The sequence below is a fragment of the Lactuca virosa genome, chromosome 6, assembly GCF_052849685.1.
Source record: "Lactuca virosa cultivar CGN04683 chromosome 6, Lactuca_virosa_CGN04683_v6, whole genome shotgun sequence".
In the NCBI taxonomy this organism is placed as follows: Eukaryota; Viridiplantae; Streptophyta; class Magnoliopsida; order Asterales; family Asteraceae; genus Lactuca; species Lactuca virosa.
The window spans coordinates 229,921,370-229,942,859 of NC_136431.1; the positions used below are offsets into that span (position 1 = coordinate 229,921,370).

A 21,490-nucleotide genomic window follows, 5' to 3' on the forward strand; every position below is an offset into this window, starting at 1 on the left:
AGGTTAGGGTAGTGGGAAAAAGCCTTCACACGTATGTTTTGTATTCACAAGGGCTTTTCCTACCCTAACCACAACTAATTTTGGTAACTTCGGCATGATATATATATATATATATATATATATATATATATATATATATATATATATATATATATATCCATTTGCATGAAATCTATGTTGTTATTGTTGTTCCCATTAACATTAACACTAACAAACCACAACATAACCATCAGGGCACAAGCTTGCTAATTCCAAAAAACTAACTTATGCCTCGACACTAACTTTAGGAGTCTAGAAATGGCACCTCCGAGAATTACCCGATCTAGTTAAGGTCTTCAAGCCGAGCAGGATCAGTCAGCACAAAGTAACCTACCCCTAGACCATGCATATGTTGAGGTAATGGTCGAACGAAGAATAGCTGAGGCACTAGCCGCCCATGGAAATCACACAAACTCTTGAACAGGAGGAGAAGGCTCCCAAGGAAATGAGAAAGTTGCACCAAGAATATGCACCTACAAGGATTTCATGAACTGCAAACCCAAAACATTCTATGGGAATGAGAGAGTTGTAGGACTTACCAGATGGATCGAGAAGATTGAGTTTATCTTCGAGATCAGCTCTTGTGCTGAGGAGAGCAAGGTCAAGTTTGCCGCCTGCACATTCATAGACGCGGCTATGTCTTGGTGGAATGTCCACGTCAATATGATAGGTCTCGCCAACGCCAATGCTCTGTCTTGGTAGTAATTGAAACAAATGCTCATCGAGGAGTATTTTCCTCGAGAGTAGATGCAACAACTAGAGTAGGAACTGTGGAACTTGACCATGAGCGACGTCGACATCTCAACCTACACCAACAAGTTCAACGACATCGCTACCCTTTGCCCAAACTTTGTGACCCTTGAGTACAAAAAAGTGGAAAGGTACATCTGGGGATTGGCTCAACCCATCCAAGGGTTGGTCCCAGCCTCTCGACCGTCGACATATGATAGTGCAAAAAGATTGGCTTTTAGCCTGACCAAACAAGAAATAAGATTATGCACGTTAGTCCAAAAGATTGACATCCCTAGGTTGAGGGAGGGCAAGCGTAAGTCTGGAAACGGATTCAAGGGTACCTCTAAGCAATCCCCTAGCAAGAGATAGGAGACTCTCAGGGCTTATACTATCAGTCCAGCCCCGACAGCTATCACAACCCCCGCGTCTCAAGGACATTATGCAGGAAAACACCCGAAGTGCTATTTCTGTCACTTCCACCACTCTGGCAACTGCATGCACTATAGCAGGTTCAATCACATAGGACATACCCAGAAAAATTGCCGCCAACCCACGACTACTCCTACGGCCACAACCAACCAAGGCGTGACTGCCTTGCCAAATAATCGATCGTTTTTTGAATGTGGGATTGTTGGTCACATCAGAAGGAACTACCCAAAGCTGAGGAACGAGGGAGGGAACGCTAGAGGAAGAGCGTTCGTGTTGGCACTAAGTATGCCATTCAAGGCCCCACCGTTGTGATAGGTACATTTCCTATTAACGGTTTATACGCATCTATACTCTTTAATTTCGGTGCTGAAAGAAGTTTCATTACACCTAAGTTTAGAAAACTTTTAAGCCATAAATCTAGGAAATTAGATGAGCCTTATGTAGTAGAGATGGCTAATGTAGAATCCGGTAGTACCTAGGAAATACTAGAAAACAACATTCTAACTCTCAATAACCATTCCTTTCACTTCAACCTCATGCCTATGACCATCGGTAGCTTCGATGTCATAATCGGAATGGATTGGTTATCTCCACACCGAGATGAAATCTTATGCTACGACAAGGTTGTTAGACTACTTTTACCCAACGGAGAATCTCTAATAATCTACGGAGTTAAGACCAACAAGGGTCTTGGAATCATCTTCTGTATGAAGGCGTAGAAATACCTTCATAAGAAGTATCATGCTTTCTCATATCGTGGATAAGATGGGCGAGAAGAAGGAAATCAAGTACATACCCCAAGTATGTGATTTTCCCGACGTATTTCCGGAGGACTTTCCCGGACTACCACGGATTCTCGAAGTTGAATTTCGAATTAACCTAGTCCTAGGGGCAGCTCCAGTGGAAAAATCACCCTACGGATTAGCCCCTTCGGAAATGCAAGAGTTATCCGGTCAATTCCAAGAGCTTTTGGATAAAGGCTTTATAAGACCGAGTTTCTCATCATGGGGAGCCCCAGTGCTATTCATCAAAAAGAAGGACGGAACCTTCAGAATGTGCATCGACTACCGAGAACTGAATAAGTTAACAATCAAGAATAGAGTTCCACTCCCAAGGATTGACAATATGTTCGATCAACTTCAAGGATCCAACTTCTATTTGAAAATTGATTTGAGGTCCGGGTACCATCAACTTTGAGTGCAAGAAGAAGACATTCTGAAGACGTCATTCAGAACTCGTTATGGCCAATATGAGTTCCTAGTTATGCCTTTTGGCTTAACAGTCTTCATGGAACTAATGAACTGTGTTTGTAAACCCTACCTTGAAAAATACGGGATAGTATTCATCGATGATATATTGATATACTCACGAACAAAGGAAGAACACGGTCAACACCTTCGAACCATTTTGGAGTTATCAAGGAAGGAGAAATTGTATGCAAAGTTCTAGAAGTGTGAATTTTGGATCAGAGAAGTACATTTCCTAGGACACGTGGTCAGCAATAAGGTCATTCACGTAGATCCTTCCAAAATTAAGGCCATAAAGAAATGGGAAACACCCACAACGCCAACAGAAGTGCGTCAATTTCTAGGATTAGCATGATATTATAGGAGATTTATAGAAAATTTCTCAAAAATAGAAAAACCTCTCGCTACGCATACCTAGAAGGATACAAAGTCTGAATGGAAAGAACAACAAGAATCCACATTTCATAAGTTGAAACACATGTTGTGTAATGCGCCAATTCTTTCACTTCTGGAAGGAGCTGAAGATTTTGTCGTCTATTGTGACGCATCACATCAAGGCTTGGGGTGTGTACTCATGCAAAAAGACAGAGTGATCGCTTATTCCTCACGCCAACTAAAGACTCAAGAGAAAAATTACACCACCAATGACCTAGAATTAGGAGTTATAGTTTTCGCCTTAAATATCTGGCGACACTACTTGTATGGCACAAAGTGTGTCATATACACGGACCATAAGAGTCTTCAACCAAAAGGAACTCAACATGAGACAACGAAAATGGTTTGAGTTGTTGAATGACTACGAGTGTGAGATTCGATACCACCCAGGCAAAGCTAACATAGTAGATGATGCCCTAAGTAGAAAGGAACGAGTTAAACCTCACAGAGTGAAGGCACTCACTCTAACAATCCAATCAAACCTTCCTGCCCAAATTTGAGAAGCCCAAGTAGAGGCACTCAAGGAGGAGAAGAAGGCAGAAGAAGGCCTACAAGGCATGGAGAAGCAATTCGAGTCCATATAAAATGGTACCTTGTTTTTCATGGACCAAATATGAGTACTAAAATTTAGCGACATCATGAGTCTGGTATTGGATGAAGCTCACAAGACAAGATACTTGGTTAACCCAGCGTCTGATAAGATGTATCTTGACCTAAATAGAAGGTACTGGTGGCCGAAATTAAAGGCAGAAATTGCCACCTAGGTGAGAAAGTGCTTGACCTACGCTAAGGTCAAAGCCGAATAACAGAAACCATCGGGTCTACTACAACAACCCATAATTCCATAATGGAAATGGGAACAAGTTGCCATGGACTTCATCACAAAACTACCCAATATGCCTAGTGGTTACAACATGATTTAGGTAGTAATCTATCGCATGACAAAGTCCGTCAATTTCCTACCCATAAAGGAAACGAATAAAATGGAGAAGTTAGCCAGGACTTATGTCAAGGAAATAGTCTGGCTACATGACATACCAACATCGATCATATCAGAAAGAGACAGCCGATTTATGTGCCGATTTAGGCAATCGATGCAGCGAGCATTAGGAACTCGGCTTGATATGAGTACCACTTATCACCCACAAACAGATGGTCAGAGCGAGAGGATCATACAAACCCTAGAAGATATGCTCAGAGCATGTGTGATAGACTTTGGAGATCCATGAGATATTCACCTACCATTAGTTGAATTTTCCTATAACAATAGTTATCACACGAGCATAAAGCATAAAGGTTGCACCATATGAAGCACTTTATGGGAGAAAGTGTCGTTCACCGTTGTGTTGGCGAAAGTCGGTGACATCCAACTAGCAAAGAAGCACGCTAAGAACACGTTGCTAACCGGACTTGAGATTATTCACGAGACAACTGAGAAGATCGTGAGAATTAAGGAATGATTGAAAACAGCTCGTGATCGTCAAAAGAAATACGCCTACTTTCGACGAAAACCACTTGAATTTCAAGTTGGGGATAAAGTCATGCTAAGAGTATATCCTTGGAAAGGAGTTATAAGATTTGGAAAGAGGGGAAAACTCAATCCACGATACATGATACCTTTTAAGATCCTTGCCTAAATAAGCCCAGTAGCCTACCGACTCGCTCTAACCCAAGATCTCAATAGCATGCACAATGTCTTTCACATTTCGAACCTTAAGAAATGTCTCTTAGAAGACACGCTAATTTTACCTCTCGATGAGATCCATATCGACATGAAACTCAATTTTGTAGAGGAGCCAGTCGAGATCATGGATCGCGAAGTCAAGAGGCTTAAGCAAAGCCGCATTTCTATAGTCAAGGTACGATGAAACTCTATGCGAGTACCAGAGTACACGTGGGAACGCGAAGATCAAATGAGGAGAAATTATCCCCATTTATTTGAGAACTCCCCAACTACACGCTAAATTTCGGGACGAAATTTCTTTTAACGGGGGAAGGATGTAACAACCCAGAGAATACGTCACCAAACGTCGTTAACACTTAACGATAGGACGTAAGAATGTAATAAGGACAACCTTGTAACCACCAGATATATTTTAATATATTCAAAATTTTCACCCTTAATTACATCAACCATTAGGCTCAGAATTAAGTGCGCAAAAAGTCATGTCACTTTGAGAGTAGGTTAGCATATTTAGACTCCTTAAGTTACCGCGATTCCAAAAAAAAAAATCGTGAGAATCCGACATAGTATGGAGAAGATATGGCAGTTATGGTAAATTTATATCTACCGTAATTAAAAAGTTATAACGACGAAAACTATAAGGAGATTGGTTGACTTTTGGAGAAAGTCACCAACTAGACAATCGTAGCACTACTTAAAGTATGAATTATGAGGCAAGGAACGCCTAAAATGGACATCACGTGTGAGAGTTATGATTTTTATAAAATTATAACGGTAATAAAAAAACACGTCAAAAAATAGAAGTCAAAACTAGACAAAACGACCAAAAAGAAAGTTGTAGAGAATATCGATACCTACATGAATGTATAAGAGTCATTGAGAACAGAGTTCGTATGCGAGAGTTAATGAATTTCAAAGTTTAATTTTTAGCATCATGTGTGCTCGCACGCAGTGCGCCGCGCGCACTAACACCTGATTTCATCGAGACAGGATGATGTGGCACACTGAGATGAGGACACGTGGCATGATCGTGCCGTTCGCGTGCATTTACGCGGCCCGCGCTCTAAACCTGCTATAAATAGCGGGTCTCAGCAGTTCATTTTCCTCACACCATTCTCGAATCCTCTCTCTAAAAGCTACTCGTGTGTCATCGTCCCGGCCGTCGCTCGAAGCGCTAACTTGTGGTTTCTACCCTACACCAACGTTTTCAAACTCACTGATGAGTTCACAGTCTCATTTTCAACTCTTTTCGAGGGGGGATACATGTCTAAATTACAACTTTATGTAGTTATCACTAATATAGTTAGATAATTAGGCCCATAACATTAGGATAATATTAGGTTGGTAGTTATTCTTCCCAAACTCTTTAGTTAATATTATACCTAGTTGTTATGTTGCACCGCAATGATAGAAAAGATCATATTTAGTTGTCACGTTGGCCAGTTGTCAGGAAACATTGAAACTCATTATTATAGCCATCTTTGGATAAGCTTAGTACCTACTACCTAGTGTTACTCTGCCTAAATTCTCGGCTACGCTAAACACACTAAATATATGTATGTGTGTGTGCATATAATAAGTATACCGTATAAAACAAAAACGCAAATAACAACACAACCGACCAGGGGAGGCCCCCACGACAAGTGTTAGATGAGACATGATTCATCAACACGCTGATTGATTTTCAGCTAGCTCCCAACCTATAATTGTTAATTCTTAAATGAGCGAGAGAGATAGGTATAGATCTATACAGGATTGACACTCCCACCTGTGGTTGCTAGCTACAACATGATAGCAAGTCGAAGCAGGCATAACTTTCTTACCACAGTGACGTCCGATGAAGCGTCGTGTTATTTCTTTCGGGATCAACAGTCATAGCTTAATTATAGGAACACATTGTAACTTTGTCAATCTAAAACTAGCTATCATAAACTACTATTATGATTAATCCAACTAAGTAGTGATAGTACTCACAAACTCGAGGAATCGAGTTTAGGTCAACCAACACTCAACTATCTTAGACTCCCACTAGGAACTACCTATGGCAGTAGTGATAGTACTCACAAACTCAAGGAAACAAGTTTAGAATAAACAAAACAACTAAAATACTCACACATGTTTTATAACAATAAAATCTATGGACTCCCCAACATTATGTTGACCTCTCAAACCACATGTATTCTTAGGAGAATGAACCCACCTAAAGAAGTAGATAACCCCAGTGATTTAGCGCGGAACTTATGTGCTTTGATTTTGTACTTTTCTTTCGTAACCTACTTGTACCTCGAACAATTATGTAACATCTTTTATTTTATGAATAAATAGCTATGTCGTTTAGTACATCCTATGTATTATTCAATGTGTATCTTATCCTAAGATCCCAACATCCTAACGTCGCACAGCCTGGTGATTCCATCTCTGGCCAGGGGTATGACAAATCATTCATCCAGTGAAGGCCTTCAAGAATATGGGTTCGAGCTTTGTCTATCCCCTCCTCATCAGTCATCTTGCCAAGATCGGGTTTGTTGACAAAACGGGTAGTAGTGAACGGATGTAGGAAGGACGGAATGGATGAAACCCAAGATAATGAAGAAGGAGGAGCTTGCTTCCTAAGGACAGAAAAATATGAAATTTAAATAAAATAAGGTGACAATTAAACAAACAAGAAAATAGAAGAGAAAGCAGTCATGTAAAAGGTTAAGGAAAGAAGGAGTACCGAATTTTGGAGCAGACGAGTTGCTGGGCGGAACTCCAGTCACCAGAACATCTTCGGTCGTGGTACCTACAGTTGTTTTCTGGGAAGATGATATCATATCATCCACGTTGATAGGTCAATCTCATGAATGGTAGAAACAATGGAAGCTGGATTCATCTCGACCTGTAACATCCCGAAAATCATATGGTAAAATTTTCATTTTTTAATATAATCAAAACACCAATTATCTTTTACTCAAACATTTAAAAGTATATCATACTAGAATAGTTATCAGGGTACAATCCCAAAATCACTTAGTTGCAGAAAACATGGGTGTATGCACTGCGATCAAGTCGGGCCCTCCCTTTTGAACCGGGAGTACCTAAAACCATAAACAACAACTGTAAGCACATAGCTTAGTGATTTCCCCAAAATACAACATACCATACATATCATACATATCATTCATGCAGTTGAAAGTGTTATGTGCCAACCATAGTCTTGCCATTTTTCCATTTTGCCATATCATGGTCTTTACTTGTCAGGTCGGGGGCCAAACACCCTGGGTCTCACAGCTAAGTGCCAGGAGCCACCTCCTGGTCTTTCATGCAAGCATCACAAATACAACTACCATACAATCTACCATTGACTGTCTACTTAACTGCCAGGGTCCGAACCCTGGTCTTGCATACAGATTTTCAAGGAGCCACCTCCGGGTATTTCATACAAATGCCAAGGGCCACCCCCTGGTCTTCCAATAACATAAGCCAATGGGCCGGCATTGATGCCTTCGACCCATAGTACAGTGAGGAGACTCACCTCAAACCAAGATAACCGAACACTCGAACTGATGCTACCGGAACCTCGCACTTCCATCAAGAAAATAATACTCCATCAATAATTGATTCTGATCTAAACAAGAATTCTAGTCCAATAACCAAACCTTCTGGGTAAAAGTCCATTTTACCCTTTTCCTTACTTTACCAAAATCTAAACACCAATCCACTAGCATCATAAGCCCAAATCCCTTAAATGGCACCACAAGGCCCAATAGGTACAAATATCCAAATTGGGCCCAAACCCATCATGGGCCTATCCCGAGAAGGCCCAATATCCTAAATGGACCAAAATATCTAATGGTCATACCCTGGTCAAACTTCTGGTCAAAGGTCCATGGTCAAAAAGTCAACGAATCAAGGAAAACCCATCAGACTGAGTACGCCCCGCGTACTCAGTTGGTACGCCCAACATACACCCAATTGACTCGGTACCCCGCGTACTCACCCTGCCCACAACCAACTTAGAAAATGTCTTAATCCTTAAGCCAAAACGTTCAATGCCCAGATCTAGATCTAAAACATGCCTTAATCCATAAAGTCGATAACTTTGAGCTTTTGCATGGCTCAATGGGTCCCAAATCCAAGTTCTTACTTTACAACTTCATCAAAGAGGCTAATACACATGCATGGGTTGATATCAACTATCAATATCACATGTGTATGCATTTGGGACACCTAAAACGTCCAGATCTAGTATCCAAACTCTTGGGGCAAGCTCAACCTCATAAAGACAAACGAAAGGGACCAAAATGTGCCATAAACCGCCCCAAACCAGATCTAACCAAAAAGATGCCAATATGAGAGCTCTTTACCTTGAATAGGTTGTAGAAGATGAGAAAATTTTGTATATACAACCCCACTCCAAGTGATGATTCTTCAACAAGCTCCAATCTCTTCAAGATGCACAAAAACACTCCAAGATTCCTCAAAAAAGCTTAAGAACTCCAAGATGGTGGCTAAGGTTCGATTATTAGGGTTTAGGAAGCTTGGAGGCTGATAAGGAACAAGGCTCAAGAATAAATGAGGCTTAAATAGGGGTAAAACACTAGAAATTAGGGTTTCTTGCTGAAGGGAGTACGCCCCGCGTACCCCTTAGTACGCTCGGCGTACTAAAAAGAACCCGCGATCCTTTAACCCACTATGCCCTGCCTACTTGGTGAGTACGCCCCGCGTACTTGACCAAGCTTCAAAACATTTGAACTTCATTTGGCTATAACTTCTTCATCCTAAGTCTGTTTCCAACGAACTTTATATCCATGGAAAGGTGACGAGAATCCCTACACTTCTATCAACTCACCTTCACCTTAAAACTTCCCGAACAAAAAAACCCAAAATTCATAAAGACCCGAACTGCCAAATTACGATTATACCCTTGGGCTCCAAAACATAAACGAATACTCGGATTACTTAATCTACAACACCCACATCCAAAAAGGGCCAATTACCTTCTTCCCCAAGGCCCTATGCCTTATGATATCCGATAATCGGGACACGGCCTCGAATAATGAAACGATTCGCAATCGAGTGTTACATGACCGTAGGAGGGGTGGATGTGGAAGTAACAGTGACAACCCTAGATCGGAACAGTTTTTCTTGGAAAGCACTCTGGCTACCACCCTTCCTTAGCAAAGACATTATTGATCGAACCTTAGCACCTGTAGTTCCTGGGTTTGGTATCGGGTTTCGCATCACAACATTAGCACCCGTATTACCACTAGAAGCGAGAGGTGGTGTAAGATCTGGTGCAGAACCAGACAGGGACTCAATGGCAATTGCCAGGTCAGTGTCGTTTTGGACCGGGAAATCATGAAGCAAAGACGAGTCAATAGGGGGAGGAAAATGTGGTTTTGAATAGGTAGGATTATCCATCAGATTATTGGAAGACGCTTTGTTAGAATCCAGAAACTTTGCAGGCTTGGAATAATGGGAGGAACGCGGGCGCTTGGGCGAAACCAAGTCTTTAGGATTGATTGTTTGATCTGGTGACTCGGATTGAGGGTTCACCTATTCTGATTCACTGAAGGGTTCCTCTAGTGAAGAAAAGTCCCTCTTATGTTTTGATGAGGTGCATGTCTTCCTAGTCGGCTTTGGCGAAGCGAAAACAGGAGGCTTAGCCTTATATCAGTCCTCTCTCTTCTTTGGTTTATTGTAGGGGATGATGAGATCACAGTAGGATCATCGGACTCAGGTTGCATGCGGGAATCAATGCTAGATTCTGACTCTAACCCTGTTTCGCCTTCTAAGGGGGCTCTAGATCTTATTTTTGTCCCCTCGGCAACTTTGGGGTTAGGGAATTTCTCTTCCAATGAAGACGCTCAAGAAGAGAGCTATTATGTCCACGAAGTGTTGCGGTTGAAGGTCGGTCAATCATGTAAGGGGTTCCCTCTAGATTAGCAAGTTCGAGAGTTGGATCGTCTAGGTCACTCCACTTGACATAATTTGCAACTAGTCGATCCATGGTCGATTACTCATCTATCGTAAGCTTAGGGTTAGGGTTGTACTCGTGATTCAGAAGAATCTCAAACTGTATAGGAACGCCGAAAGCGGCTGCATCGAAAAAGAAGAACTCGGTCTTCCATTCCTTGATAAAGGCGGGAAGGCCATTACATATCTCGATTGGGCCAGAACGCAAATCCCCTCTCGCCGTAGTCACATAAAATTGACGAAACATAGTCAAAGATGGAACCATGTTTAGGGCTCTGTTCAAGAGGGTGAAGCACATAATCATCTTAAAAATATTGGGAGTAATTTGGGCAATATGAATTTTATAATACCTAAGAACATCATTTAGAAACTTGAATGCAGGTAAGCGGAGTCTGGACCTGAAGAATACAATATAAACTCTAACGTAGCCTTCGGTAGAAACATTGATGGTTTGATCCTTCGAAGGAAGAAGGGGTTTGAACTGGGGGTCGATGTGTAAAGACTTGACAATCTCGTCAAGTAACCCCTGAGTCATATTAGAAAAAGCTGTGTAAATGGGGTGATTATCTTTCACTATTTTGAAGAATGAAGACTGAAGAAAATGATTGAAAGAACTTGAGGAATTAGCAGAGAGAAGAGAGGGAGATTAGGATGGAATGAGCAGTTTGAAGAAAAACGGCTCAGTCGTGTCCGATAAATAAGGAATAACGGGTGATTTCGAGGTAACGGTAACAAGGTAGGCAATCATGGATCATAGGGAGGCAAAACAGTTAAAACGTGACTTCTGATTTGACAGTCGAGTTTATCTATTAGATGTCGATGATAATAACCAATAAGTAAATTCGAATTATTAAAAATAATCCAAACTTAGGGAACTTAATGGCGTATGTCACCTCCGAACCAAAGTGGCTCGGCAGAACAAACTCCGATCCACTAAAGACTGATCCAAACGAGCATATGTTGGGATAATACCGAATCATACAAGACGAAGCTGAACCACTTTACTTGTGAGACGTTGTGAACTAGCATTCACAAGCGTTAAGTCAAAAAGTCATCGGGAATGACATATGAACAAGCTGTCATGGACTAACGGTTCTATACGGCTTGGATAACGAGAATGACAAGATTATTCACAGTTCATAAGTACCACTTTTGTACCTTCGGCATGAGGTGCATTAATGACGACGATAGGGGGCATGTTTGGTCCGTCCTCGTCCCCGCTTTCCTAATACAACAGAAGTATAAAAGCAGGTCGGCTTCTCCCGCCAACAGGTATGCTCTCAGCGTTCACCTAGATATCATAACTAACTTAGGCATCATAGCGTTCTCCCGGGCTTATCACCCTGTAAATGTTTAACGTTGTTTCCTCTTTTCCAGATTCATTTAATCTTCGATATTAGACGAGTTCACTTTGCTGAGCATTACATTCTACCTCTTGAGGAACCAGATTCATCACTTATGGTGTATTGAAGGCAGGATTCTCAATCTTAAAACAAATGGCTCCTTATCCTTTTGCAGTGCGAAGAGAGTATTGTTTGTTTTGTGGTCCATAATTTTATAAGGAAATGCAATATTCAAGATGAGTTATTTACGAACTTGGAAGAAAACATTGTGGTTGCTCCTGACGTGTAAGATGGACGAAGTGAGAACCAAAACACACAAGGCATAGAATGGTGTTCTGAAAGCGTTGAATATAAGTGTACTTTATGTGACGAGATTGCTAATCAATTACTTTCAAATGTTCCAAGTTAATTGATTTATGTTTAAATTTAAGTATGTTTGTATTTTGGATTTTAACTGATTTATGTTTAATTTGAATTGTGTACGACATTTTTTTATTTATTTTTATAATTATTCAGCAACTTCATTCACATATTTTATCTAGGGGTGGCAACTTTCGACCCAACCTATAACCCGACACTGACCCAATCCGAAAATAGACGAGTTTGGGTTGAGATTTTTGACCCGCCAACCCACCAACTCGTTTATTTCATGGGTTGGGTTGGGTTATCTAGTTGGGTCCGCGGGTCAACCCGTCAACCCGTATATATATATATATATATATATATATATATATATATATATATATATATATATATATATATATATATATATATATATATATATATATATATATATATATTACATTTAAAAAATTATATATTTAATTATTAATAAATTTGATTTCCATCCGTATTCGTAATATTTCGTATCATTGTATTCCTTCCATATTCGTATGTAACTAATCTGCATTTGCGATTCGTTAATCAGAAAAAGAAAAAATACATGTCGTTATTTTCACGAGTCACGAACGAAGAACACATCCACTTTCTATAAATGTTTTCATTTTTCATTTTTATTTGGATGTTATTGATTTTATGAATTTATGTTGAAAACTTTTTTTTTATGTTAATTACTTTAATCATTTTATGAATTTATGTTGAAAAAACCTCATTTTTTAAAATGTGTTGTTTATTTATTAAACGGGTTATATGGGTTGGGTTTGACCCATTAACTTGTGAACCCGCGAACCCATATACTTAAACGGGTTATATGGGTTGGGTTGGGCTGAGGCTTCCAACCCACCAACCTGTGACCCGTCAACCCATATATTATATGGGTTGGGTTGAGTTTATGTTTTCTGACCCGCCAACCTGTGATCCGTCAACCCGAACTCAACCCAATTGTCAAGCCTAATTTTATCAAGTATATACATTTACCGAACACGAGATAGAATAGAAGGATAATATGGTCATTTTCATCATTTTAATCGGTCAAAAGCAAAATCAAACAACAAGTTTCAATGTGAAGTAGACTCGGTCAGAGCTTCTACCTCTGACTCTGTCAGATCTAACTCAATAACAACTATCCAACATTCTTTTATATCGATCTACTTTACATAAATATATATGTGTTGAATTCACTTGAGTGATAATTTGACATCTATGCTTTCAAGGATCGGCCTCATGCATTAACGTGAAGGATATAAGACGGCAGTTATTAATCATTATGTCTGATTTTGTTCTTTATCTTTTCTTCTCCGTCTTCAACTCCAAAAGTCATACACTCATACTTGTCAATGTCAATGTATACCATCCTCACTCTGTCTAGAAAAAGGGACCGAGTCAAATTAACTACATTACGTATAATTAAAGGGGGGTAGAATGGAATTTTAGTCAAGTCAACTCTTTATGAGGAGATTCTCTTATATATGTATATATGTATATTATAAACCACATAGATAATTGCGTTTGTCTGGATCATTTAAATTCAGCTCCACCTTACTGGAAAAAGATGTGCAGAAAAAGAAAGATGGATATATCTGTAGGGAATCATGGCGTGGTAGTGTTAGCTTTGATGGTGATCATGTTGGTAACGAATGGTGAAGAACAAGGGACACGAGAAATAGGAGTAGGGGTGATTCTTGATATCGATTCACATGTTGGGAAGAGTATCCGGGTCAGCATCTTGATGGCCATTGAAGATTTTTATGGAGATACGAACAACTCGACCACCATTATTGTCCCTCACTTTCGGGATTCCAAATACGACAACGTAGAAGCTGTCTCTGATGGTGCGTAACCACTCTACATTTAAATCACTACTAGGATTCTATTATGCTGTTACCAAATATCGTAAATTGTTTTTGCTTCTTTTTGTATAGCCATAGACCTTTTGAAAAATACTCAAGTGATGGCAATTCTTGGACCCCAAGAATCATCCCAGGCAGCTTTTGTACTTGATATTGCCCAAAGATCGAAGGTTCCCATTATATCTCCGGCAACCAACCCTGATCTTTCCCCAATCCGAAACCCCTACTTCATCCGCATAGCACAAGCTTCGTCAACTCAAGCCCAACCCATTGCAGCTCTAGTCAAATCCTTTGGCTGGAGGGAAGTCGTGTTTGTTTACGAAGACTTATATTTTGGAGTTCGAGGTTGTCAATGGACAATTACAGATGTCTACGTACCAAATAGTGAATGTGATTGGGAAGGGGGGGAAACACATTGAATTTTGGAGTTCAAGAAACGGTATATATATCAAATCAACTTATAAGCCAGAATCAAAGTTCAGATTACACGACTAACAAAGATGATCTGGGAACCATCATATGGCCAGGAGATACTCCACGAATTCCTATAGGTTGAGACAACATTTTAAGAGTGGGAGTTCCAGCAAAAGGAGGATTTGTTGAGTTTATTGAAGCTAGCATAGACCCTAAAACCAAAGTGGTTAACGCGAGTGGATATGTTATAGATGTCTTCAAGGCAGTTATCGATGCAATGCCATATGATGTGCGCTACAAATTTATTCCTTATGAAAATCCTGATGGTCAACGAATTGGAGATTACAATGATCTTGTGTATCAGATTGTTCTTGATGTAAATACTTATCTATATTGCTTATATATAGTTGGTGTAGGATTCTAATGCTAACAAAAATTTTCTTTATTATTTAACAACCAACAGAAATTCGATATGGTGGTTGGATAAACTATGTTGAATTCACTTTGCCCTACACAGAATCTGGAGTTTCAATGCTTGTTCCCGCTAAGGTTGATGATAGTAAGAACGTTTGGATATTCATGAGGCCTCTAGAAATGGAGTTGTGGATAACAATTGGAGGATTCTTCATCTACATTGGATTTGTTGTTTGGGTTCTAGAGCATCGTGTAAACAAAGAATTCCGTGGCCCTCCTCATCAACAAGTCGGAATGATTTTCTGGTTTTCCTTCTCCACCCTTGTTTTTGCACATAGTAAGTCCCTACTTAATCACATACCCAAGTGATATGCAACAAGATAGATGTCTTATATGGATTAAATAGTGATGTTTGAGCAACCAAAATTTTTAAAAAAATGTGAATATATCTTGCAGAGGAGAAAATGATAAGCAATTTATCTAGATTCGTGGTGATAGTGTGGATATTTGTGGTTCTGGTGCTAACCTCCAGCTATACAGCAAGCTTGGCATCCATGTTAACGGTGCAAAAGCTCCAACCAACTCTTACGAATATGTCTGAACTCAAAGCAAGAGGAGACAGTGTAGGATACAAAGATGGTTCTTTTGTTGTTGATATGTTAAAGGACATGGGTTTCCATGGAGATAAGTTGAAGAAGTATATCAACTTCAAAGAGTATGCGAATGCCCTTTCAAATGGGAGTACGAAGAATGGAGTTTCTGCCATTGTAGATGAGGTTCCTTATCTCAAGATGTTGCAGGCCAAAAACTGTAACAAGTATGTCATGGTGGGTCCAACCTACAAGACTGCAGGCTTTGGCTTTGTAAGTAGCGATTTTTCTTTGATTAATTTTATATGACATGTCATTACCTCAGGGATGCTAATTGATTGGGTAATGCGTTCTTATGAGCACAGGCGTTTCCGAAAGGATCACCGCTAGTAGCCGAGTTCTCAAGAGCAATTTTGAAAGTGATAGAGGAGCAGATGAGAAACATTTCAGACAAATGGATTAGAGATGAAGCGGATTGCTCCGGGAAAAATGAGGACGTTGAACCCTTTGACAAGCTGACACTAGAAAGCTTTAAATGTCTATTTTTTGTTGCTGGATTGTCTTCAACGTGTGCGCTTGTCATCTTCCTTTTTATGTTCTTATATGAAAACAAGGAGATACTAGTCTCACATGATTCAATGCACCATAAGTTGACTGCGATCATACAAACCAACAACGAAAGGCAATGATACGACAAACATACTACGATCTCTAGAGCTTTTCACACATGTAGTTATATATGGTTTTTAACAAAGGGTGGTCGGACTGAGCTACGGTTTGCAAAACCTAAAATGGTGAAGGTGAGAGCGAGGCATTCTAGGATTTTTGATGAATCTTAACCTTCAAACAACCACATATCTGGCGACGTTGCAAATCTGACTGGACGACGACAACGAAGTTTAGAGATTTTAGATCCACATTGTTGTAGGTTCAGATCTATTTTGTTAGATGTGGTTTAGGAGTTCTGGTAAAAAAGGGGCGTCTTTGCTGAATAAGGTGGTCTAACAAGCGGCTGCGATCTAGCAACAATGAGAGAGATCTAGCAACAATGAGAGAGAGAGAGAGAGAGAGAGAGAGAGAGAGAGAGAGAGAGAGATGAGTGAGTTAGTTAGTTAGTTAGTTAGTAGGGGGTAATGGTATTTTTTTTGTTTCGTTTTTTAACAGAAAGATATCAAAGTAAATAAAAATGGAAAAAAGAAAATACCAAGTGCAAATTGTCGGATCTACGTCATCGAAGGTGGTTTAGGTGGTCTGACGAAAAGAGAAATATCCGGTGAAAAAGGTGGTCCGACAAGAGGTGGTGGTCAAGCAGCAGTGATCCAACAACAATGTTAGAATATTAAACTATAAATATTGAAAAAAATCTAATTGAATATTAGAATATATTATAACAAATTTAACAATTTTAGTAGAATATTAGAATATTTTAGCATATATATCATTTTTAGTTGAATATTAAAATATTCTAACATTTTAAAAATTCGATTTGATTATTTATAATGTAATATTCTATTAGAATATTTCACTTATATTTCGAAAAAAAATATAACTTTTTTTATTTTTTTTATTTATTGTTTATTATTATTATTTGATAAATTAAACTCACAAAATTAACATGACCTCAATAAACATCTACATATAAATATAAATATAATATAATATAATATAATAATTTTTTTGAACAATAACCCATAGAAGATAGGGTTTTTTTCTATTTTGCCCTATAATAATTATAAAATAATTATAAAAGAAAAATTACCATTATTTCATTATTTGTTTCCAATCGTCAAACATCGCTTTCGCTTTCACTAAAGAGGCACAAGGATTGCGATCCGCATTCTCTATTAATATACAATCTGAGCCGTCCTTTACCTACCCCACAATCTAACGGTGTAGGATTTTTCGCGCTAACTATTCTCCCCCAAAGTTTCAAATCCATCGCAACCTCCGTCACTGTAAACCCTAATAAATACAAGCATCTTCTACCTCATTTTCCACAACACTCGATCGAAACTACTTACCCAAAACAAAAGCTCAGTTTACCTACTGAATTCTCTAAAAATGGCGAGAACAAAGCAAACTGCTCGCAAATCAACCGGAGGAAAAGCACCAAGAAAGCAATTGGCAACTAAGGCCGCCCGAAATTCCGCTCCGGCGACCGGAGGTGTGAAGAAGCCACACAGATTCAGGCCACGAACTGTTGCCATAAGAGAGATCTGTAAGTACCAGAAGAAGCTCCCATTTCAGGGACTTGTTAGAGAAATCGCTCAAGATTTCAAGACAAATCTGAGGTTCCAGAGCAGTGTTGTTGCTGCACTTCAAGAAGCGTCGGAGGCTTATTTGGTGGGTTTGTTTGAAGATACTAATTTGTGTGCGATCCATGCTAAGAGGGTTACAATTATGCCTAAAGATATGCAATTGGCTAGGAGGATTAGAGGTGAAAGGGCTTAGATTTGTGATAATGTCTTGTTATTGAAAATCAGTTTGGGAATTTTTTCAATTGTAGAAAGTAATCAGTGCTTGTAAGTTTACATGTTATTCTGATATGTCCGAACATGATTCAATGAAAAAATGGAGGTCTTTGTCAAAAATTTCAGATGATTGCACATATCTTTTGATGATTTATAATTTATAAATCTCATTTAGAGAAAGGAGGCTAGTCTAAGCAGTAAAATCAAAAGAGATGATTGGATTTTTTATTATTTGAAGAATGGAATTGTTTTTTTGTTTGGGTTTGTTACTGTTAGCCTTGATTATAACTTCTTTTGTTGCTTTTCAACGAATTCTGCCATTCATAACTTATCTAAATCTGACCCTCTTATAATTTGATTTTGACCATGAGTAATTTCTTATGTTTCATGTTTGACTTCTTATTACAAAATACATTACAATATATATATATATTTATATCACAAAAAGTGTAACGAAAACGAAAATTTAAAATAATTACATTCCAATGTCTTAAAAACGTTATATTTTCGTGTATTGTGAATAATATCAAACATATGTGTCATTGTGCTCATTGCTCGTCGGCCTGCTCAAAACTCTCCTAAACATTGCATTTTCAAATTTCTTTGCTAAGAACCTTCAATGACCAAAGTAGAGAAAAGTCGGAGATGTGTTGTTCAATTAAAGCAAACACAAACATGTCAATCTATACTGTTAGTGAAATGACATCGTTTCTTGAATCGAAAAAACAAATTTCTGAATCAAAAAATCTGCAAGAAAACGTTAGTGATAAACGTAGTGGCTGAGGCTCGAGTTGGACTCGATTCCCTTAAACAGATTCGCTGTCTGTTCTCAAAATACAGCAACCGAAACAGTGTGTACTGTCGGATATGACTAATTGCTTGAAAAAGTCGCCGGAAATAGTTGCAGAGAAGAGGAGGAAGAAGATGAGTATTCGCATATATGTGTCGAATGAGGTAGCAGTGGTCCGTTTTTTACACTGGTTTGTAATGGCAACAAATCAATTCGTCATTAAGGAATTGATTGTACAATAAATGCATCAGTTGAGGGTTGTGTGGGCCCGAGTTTTCGGAGCTAGAAGTGGTCCGTTTTTTACACGGGTTTGTAATGGCAACAAATCAATTCGTCATACAATAAATGCATCAGTTGAGGGTTGTGCGGGCCCGAGTTTTCGGAGCTAGAAGTGGTCCGTTTTTTACACGGGTTTGTAATGGCAACAAATCAATTCGTCATTAAGGAATTGATTGTACAATAAATGCATCAGTTGAGGGTTGTGCGGGCCCGAGTTTTCGGAGCTGCATTCGTGTCCGCAGGTCGCACCCATACACAAGTTCGGTGAAATTGAACTATGAAATCCAAGATTTGCACCCCCCGTGCGCGCGGGTAGGAGTTGGAGTAAAACCATAAACACAAGCTCGTAAGCCAATCATACATTCAAGCTTATAAACTCACTTAAATATGGTTTTTCTACCAATGTGGGATTCATTCCCACATCCATCTCTTTGCTAACTTTTTTCTCATTTAAATATACTCCATTTTGGACATACGAGATATCGTTTCAAAACTCTCACGAAGTAGAGCACAAACCCACTTAGAGTTAGTTATATATACAACATATGTATATATTTATATATGTCTAAAGTTAGTAAAAAGACACATATTTATTTTAAAATTTCAAACAATCCCCCACATGAATGGAGATCGATCTCTGCACATCAAATTTCCAAACGAAATTTTTAACAGTCGAATCATGCATAAGATGGGTAGGTATTACCCTTTGAACCATCCCTTAAGAATTACACTTAATCTCCTAGCAGTCAGTAGATCTCGATGCCTTTGAACTAAGCTGCCATTTGTGTAGATGACAATACAATTCTCACATGACTATCCCTGACAAAGTCATATCCTCATAGACGTGTTCATTTTTGTTCATGAACACTAACTTGGTTTTGCAAGAGCTTTAGGAATTGTGCCCCCATAATTCCCTTCGAAGCGACCCCACTTCTCTCTCACATTGGTGATTCCAAGAATCATTAAAAACCATATGTTTAGCTTAATTTTGTCACTACCTATAGGAATTGACTAGGAAGTAATGTTAACTCCCCCACTCATACAACTAGGTTGTCCTTTTGAACCCAGATCTTAGGATCTCCAGTCTTCTGGGTAAGGTTTCCTTCGTATGAATTTATTCATTCAAGGGATTTAGTCCCATTCCTCTTGACGACTTATAAACTACATCTGTAACATCTCAAAAATCACAACCAATATAAACTTTTCAAATCAACCCATTTACTAATAAAAGTGTTTACAAAACCATCGTTTTCAAAATAATGTTCAAAACAGAGTCTCCCAAGATCAACAACATAAAATCAGGATGTGTACGGTCACGCTTTCACCTTCCCACGATCCTCGGAAGTACCTGAAACCATAACCAAAAACTGTAAGCCAAATCTTAGTGAGTTCCCCCAAAGTATCACCACACAATACACATAACATATACAAACAAGCATGTTGGGTCCAATCAGTCATCAGACTGGAATACCCCCGGGTCCACAACTATCGGTCTGGATTACCCCTGGCCTAATCAGAGATTGGATTGGAATGCCAAGATACAACTATCGGTCTGGATTACCCCCGGGTCCACAACTATCGGTCTGGATTACCCCTGGCCTAATCAGAGATTGGATTGGAATGCCAAGATACAACAGGTCCACTCAGCCATCTGGATGGAATACCAATATACAACGGGCCCACTCACTCATCGGACTGGAATACCCTCGGGTCCACTCAGATCACAGATAGTCCTACAGATCTATTGGTCTACGCATATCAACAACGATCATATAATCATACAGATCTATCCCATACTCTGCATATCATAAATCAATGTATAACGGGATATCAATCCAACGGGCCGACCTTGGTGCCTTCGATCCGTAAGTACAGTAAAGAAACTCACCTCACAGTCTGACGAATAGTTGATCAATACTCTGATCCCAAATACTGGCTCACCCAAATCCTAAATGCCAAAACATTACCCATTCTAAATTAATAACATTTTCCGAAAATACCTGATATGTGCATATATATATATATATATATATATATATATATATATATATATATATATATATATATATATATATATATATATATATATATATATATATATATATATATAATCATATCTGAATATTTTAGCCTTAGTTATTGCTATTTAGAACTAAAAGGTACTTATAATGTCTAAATTTATGTTTTATAGATATAATTGTTGCTAGAGCGGAAAAGAAACAAATGGAGCGGAAATTGGGATTAGAATCCAAAAAGGAACAAGGAGGCTGAAAGCAGCCCACTACGCCCAGCGTAGAGGGCTTACGCCCAACGTACATGGACATTCAGCACAACGCCTAGTGTAGCTTGTTGGTACGCCCAGTGTACTAGGCTTGGTCTCCAGATGCGAATCGCGATGCTTTTCTTATTACGCTCC

The 21,490-nt window shown here is 39.1% G+C and overlaps 1 protein-coding gene and 1 pseudogene across 2 annotated transcripts; both read left to right on the top strand.

The window, feature by feature from the left end:
- The first annotated feature begins 13,825 nt into the window (after positions 1-13,825).
- Positions 13,826-16,869, top strand: LOC145122360 (glutamate receptor 2.9-like; annotated as a pseudogene). Its single transcript, XR_013714628.1, has 8 exons — positions 13,826-14,098; positions 14,189-14,559; positions 14,591-14,906; positions 14,994-15,281; positions 15,401-15,807; positions 15,900-16,216; positions 16,268-16,334; positions 16,699-16,869. The product of XR_013714628.1 is annotated as a glutamate receptor 2.9-like (transcript).
- A 672-nt stretch (positions 16,870-17,541) lies between these two features.
- On the top strand, positions 17,542-18,025 carry LOC145120781 (histone H3.2-like). Its single transcript, XM_079056574.1, has one exon. The coding sequence runs from the start codon at positions 17,596-17,598 to the stop codon at positions 17,983-17,985; it is 390 nt and encodes a 129-aa protein (XP_078912700.1). The 5' UTR covers positions 17,542-17,595; the 3' UTR covers positions 17,986-18,025.
- The last annotated feature ends 3,465 nt before the right edge of the window (positions 18,026-21,490 follow it).

Coding starts and splice junctions, on each gene's coding strand:
- LOC145120781 (XM_079056574.1), top strand. CDS start 17,596: ATGGCGAGAACAAAGCAAACTGCTCGCAAATCAACCGGAGGAAAAGCA.